This window comes from Empidonax traillii, unplaced genomic scaffold (genome assembly GCF_003031625.1).
Source record: "Empidonax traillii isolate 1590-97213 ecotype Southwest subspecies unplaced genomic scaffold, ASM303162v1 scaffold544:size423439, whole genome shotgun sequence".
In the NCBI taxonomy this organism is placed as follows: domain Eukaryota; kingdom Metazoa; phylum Chordata; class Aves; order Passeriformes; family Tyrannidae; genus Empidonax; species Empidonax traillii.
Window position 1 is genome coordinate 21,351 of NW_020955737.1, and position 5,068 is coordinate 26,418.

General features: G+C 42.9%; 1 protein-coding gene across 1 annotated transcript; it reads right to left on the reverse strand.

Annotated features, from left to right (window-relative positions):
• Window positions 1-570: 570 nt before the first annotated feature.
• LOC114064454 (WD repeat-containing protein 25-like) lies at window positions 571-2,027 on the reverse strand. Its single transcript, XM_027897521.1, has one exon. It carries the CDS (start codon window positions 1,573-1,575, stop codon window positions 850-852), a length of 726 nt encoding a protein of 241 aa, XP_027753322.1. The 5' UTR covers window positions 1,576-2,027; the 3' UTR covers window positions 571-849.
• Window positions 2,028-5,068: the final 3,041 nt, after the last annotated feature.

The window sequence follows — 5,068 nt, forward strand, 5'->3', positions numbered from 1 at the left end:
GTATTCAGACTTTGATGGTTTGATAGATTATGCTGACTGCAGAACCAGGGAACTTTCAACCAGGGAATTACAACTTTCAGGAATAAAAGATAAGCAACTAGGAGGTGAAAATTTTATGCATGCTATAGATCAGTAGTTTTCTGTGACCACCAAGTGCTTTAGAAGACATCTGGAGACAAAAGCACAATCTCTGTCCAAGATTCAAGAGTATTTCTGCTTCAAGGATGCAAAGGCAGCATATATTTCACAGGGCCCCTTGGTAAAAGTGGGGAAGAAGGAAAGGAAAGAAAAAATTCTAAGATAAGAAAAAAAAATGTTAAAAAAACAAACTAAATGAAACTCAATTCTCCACTACAAATTTAACTGCAAAATAGTTAAAGAAAAAATTCTCAATTGGAATAAGAGAATTTAAGACTATTTTTTCTACATTAAATCAGAATTCAAGTTCAGTTGAAGTTCTCTCCTTCGGTTTTAGAAGTATGCTGGTACAAGGAGTGTTCTGCTACTTAGTCTCTATTTAGTAGGATTTACTTAAAGTCCTAAATTTTAGAAGCAAGTTTTAAAATCATGAGAAATGACCTGGTAGAAATCTAACTTTCTAAGGTCTAAAACACTTAGATGACTAATTCAAAAAAACCCCAAAACATTACACCAAATTCCAAATACCCAAACTGTGGGTATAGTGAAGAATTAGGCTGCAAGTTCATAATAGAGTCTTATGCTTCAAAGCATCTCCTCAAATTCCAAACACATTGGCAACACACACGCAAGCAAGGATGTTATTTCCAGATGAGCATTATTTAATACAGTATTTTTAAGTTTGATGATGGAGCCACAAAGCATCTTGTTTTACATTACCTTGACTGTTTTGTCCATAGAAGCTGAGAGAAGCATGTGACTCTGTTCCCGTACAGGACACCACTGGATTTCATTAACAGGGCCACTGTGTTTACACATGTGAAATATTAAGCTTTTGGGGACTTCAGTTGATTTATATTTGGATCCCAAATATGGCTTAATTAATTCAGAGATCTTTCTCGAAGACTGCTCTCCTGACATACCCAGTTTACCATCACAATCTGAGCTACCTCTCTGATCAGATTCTTTTGTTTCAGGCATACTGGAATTTTCTTGACGCAATCGTTTGGGGATATATGGTCTAATTCCTTTTATGGTAGTAGCACTGTCTTTATGCATTCTCTTCTGAGAAACGCCATGTCCAGAGTTTGCTGAAGAGCTTGAGGTCCGTTCACAGTTTCTGTAAGCCATAGATAATGCAGCATGGCCAGAGTACACCCTCCCAGAGTAAGGAGATGTCAAATCAGTGTTATTAGTCTGTGCATAAAGCTCAGGGGGATCTTCACAAACAGTGCTTGTGCCAGAACTGCCACTGTTCTCCATAGGGTGCATTTCATATGTAGATTTTGTACCCAAACTACCAGGTGCAAAGTGCTGACCACAACTCACAGAAGAACTCTGAGAGCTTTTTCCTGTGCCAAAAGCTTGGGGGACTTCAGTCGTCTCAGTTTCTGTCTCAGAGTCTGAATCCTCATAAGCAACCAGTGACGAACTCATTATGGCTACACACAGCAGACTCCAGAGATCTCAGTGCTGCAATCCTCCAAAATTCTGATCTAAAATAAAGAATTCATTATTCAGAGCACAATTAATTAAAGAGTCTACAATATAAGTAACTTAGGGATTTAAATATGCCTTTCTTAACATAAAATGTCAAACTTGTATTCCTGTTCATCGATGGAATTTATTCCTCTATTAGAACACATCTGTACCTTCAATTACACAACACCATTTGCCTCCAAGCCCTTTGCATGCATTTTTAATGCACTGCAGAAGTGTATTTGCATACCATAAAACAATGAAAACGAGTATGAAAAGGAAAACAATCTTATAATATAAATAATGCAAATCACTTCACCTTACTTGCAGTATTACTTCTCCCTACACAAACACAAAAGAAATTAATTAATTAATTATGTAATGATTTGGTATGTACATTTATAAGAATACAAATAGCCTGACAATATCTATTTCTTAACAGTACAGAGGACTTGAAAGAAGTGTGTTCAACAGGCAGCTAAAGAAGTAAACACATTTTCGACCCATCCAGCAGTCGTTGCAGTATGAGGAAATTTTCCAACCATGTCCATTGAGCAAGTTCCACACAGCCTTTAGTTTTACACAACAGACATAACAGAAACTACACTGAATTCATTATTTGCATTTACTTACAGAAAAATACGAGCACAGATGTCTTGACTGTGGAATAAGGTTTTTCAACACGTTTGTGAGAAAAATCTCATGCTGAGACTGCATATGTAACATGCTGGATAACTCAACCTCATGATAACCCCACCAAGATTCTTCCAATAATTTGGAATGAGCATGTGGTATACAGAATTAACTACATTCAAACAACTGATGTGTCTGCAAAGTAATATTTCAACCTCTGCTGTTTATAGGCAGAAAGTACTGCCAAGATCAATCAAATGGGACATTTTATTTCTGCTTTGTTTCCTTGCCCAGCTGTTAGTACTCATTATGCTGAAGAGATTTAACCCACAACACTTTCAGAGCAGCTACTGAAATTCTCAGTTTAAGTCAGTAAAGAAACTGCCCTCAAAAGCACATTGATGAAAAAGAGAGTGATGCACAAAAGACAGTGTCTTTGTGAGCATTTGCAGAATTGATGCCATAAATGCAGGTCCTACAAATTAATTCTCCTGCAGGAGTAGTGCTCTGGAACTTGTAAAGATTATTCATTTAACTTCAGAATGAATTAAAACAACTATGTTTCACTTGATCTACAGAAGTGATACATGACAGGCTATTATATTCTGCATCCTGTTATGAAATTTCCAAGCACAGATCCAGAACACAGTTACTAATCAAGATACACACATTCATCATCACATATCCTTTCCAAGATAGGTGACATTTAACTGGATAGGTGACATTTAACTGGAACAAGGTGACCAACATTTTAGCACATAAAAGCAACAAGATCTCCCTCTAGAGGACATTTTGTCCTCATTTGAAGTTTAAGACAGCTATAAGTGACAGCAAAGAAGAGCAAGGAAAAATTCTTTTTTTAGTAATACAGCTTCATTTATTACAACAACATTTCATTTAAACTGTGTCAAGGAAAAAAATAAGTAGCGTATCAAGTAAACTTAACTAAGAAATCAATTCAAAAACAGTAAATTGAAGGTTTTAGCAGTAAATTGTAACATCTTATCAAAAAAACAGTAGCTTTGAATAATTGTATTGAGTGGTTACTCTTTATATTGCAGTGCCAAAAACAGGTCCCAGCCAAATGCACCATGTCCAAAGAACAAATACAGCAAGAAGTTGACCTCTGGTTAAAAGCTATAAACTAAAATACACAAGAGGACTGGGTTAGACTTTCAATGCTACTTTAGTTTGTTTCAACCCGAACAAGCTCAACCTGAGATTCAGAACTAAGTGCAACATAGTGCCGTGAAAACACGAGGTTAAAAACATTTCCCATAAGATACAGGAAAGAAACTGCCTCGTTACATCTGGCCAGCACAAATCCATCCCACCACACACATCACCCATACATGTCAGTACTTTTGTAAAACCAAAGCATCTCTCTCATCTAAAGACTTCCCATCAACATCTGCTTTTAAAGAAACACCATCCAAAGTTTCTTACCTTGCCCTAATTAAAGGAAAACGGTGGGAGATGGAAACCACAAGGTACTTGATTGGAAACACTGTGACTAGACTGTGAATTTATTAACAATATGATTTACAATGTGCTGAGCTAATAGAGTTTACAGAATTTCAGTTTTATCTTCCACAGGGTTGATTTCCCCGAACACACTGAACCAAGGAGCATTCGGTCCGTCACGCACAATGCCCCACACCCCCCGAGTGACCGTGGCTGCCAGAGGAGCTGTGACACGGGAGCAGAGGCAGCACCGCAGGTCCCTCCCGCCGAACCCGGTGAGGTCACACGGGAGGTATCGCCGCCCGCCGGGGCTGCTTTCTCCCTCCCACTGCCCCACAGCTCCCAGAGGGGAACAGCAAAGTACTGGAGAGGGCCCAGCAGAGGCCACAAAGATGATGAGGGGTCTGGAGCATCTCCCTTATGAGAAGAAAATGCAGGAGATGGGCCTTTTTAGTCTGGAGACTGAGAGGGCACCTCATTAATGCACATAATAAATATCTCAAAGGTGGGTGCCGAGAGGATGGTGCCAGGCTCTTTTCGGTGGTGCTCAGCGACAGGACGAGGAGCAATGGCCACAAACTAAAACACAAGAACTTTCACCTCAACACGAGGAAGTAGTTCTTTACACTGAAGGTGGCAGAGCACTGGAACGGGCTGCCCAGGGAGGTCGTACAGTCTCCCTCTCTGGAGACATTCCAAACCCACGTGGATGCGTTCCTGTCACTCGCTCCAGCTGCCCCTGCTTTAGCAGGGAGGATTGGACTGGATGATCTCCGGAGGTCCCTTCCAGCCCTAACGACTCTGTGATTCTGTGAACACCACCTGGCCCTCCCGGGTGCCCCCGGTGCAGCCCTGCCCGTGCCAGCGGGTCTGGGCACCGCGGCCGCCTCCTTGCGCTCTCCCGCAGAGCCGCAACCTCTACACGCACACGACTCTCCCCGCAGCCCCAGGCGCCGAGACCACTCGTGGGGCCGGGAGAGCCGGACATCGGGACAGCTCCATCCCGGGACCGCTTTGGGCCGGGACAGCTCCAACCCCCTTGGTCCCTCCGCTCCCGCCGCCGCCGCACCCACAACTCACCTGCCGGGCCGCCGCCGCGCCGCTTTTAAAGGCGCGCCGGGTGGAAACAAGCCGCCTCTCTCAAACAGTTCCGCGAGCCGTATCCCCCGTGCCGGGCCCGCGCGTTGGTTAGGGCGGAGGTGAATCCGCATCTCGCTCAGCGCGTATGAGCCCTTATTCCATCGCTGCCAGCGGCGAGGAGAAAGCTTCCTTGGGCTGGGGGCTGGACGAGGAGGGAGGGCAGTGGGAGGCAATGGTTCCGGGGGGATGTGTTTCCCAGCCGGGAGCCAAGGGA

Coding starts and splice junctions, on each gene's coding strand:
- LOC114064454 (XM_027897521.1), bottom strand. CDS start 1,575: ATGAGTTCGTCACTGGTTGCTTATGAGGATTCAGACTCTGAGACAGAA.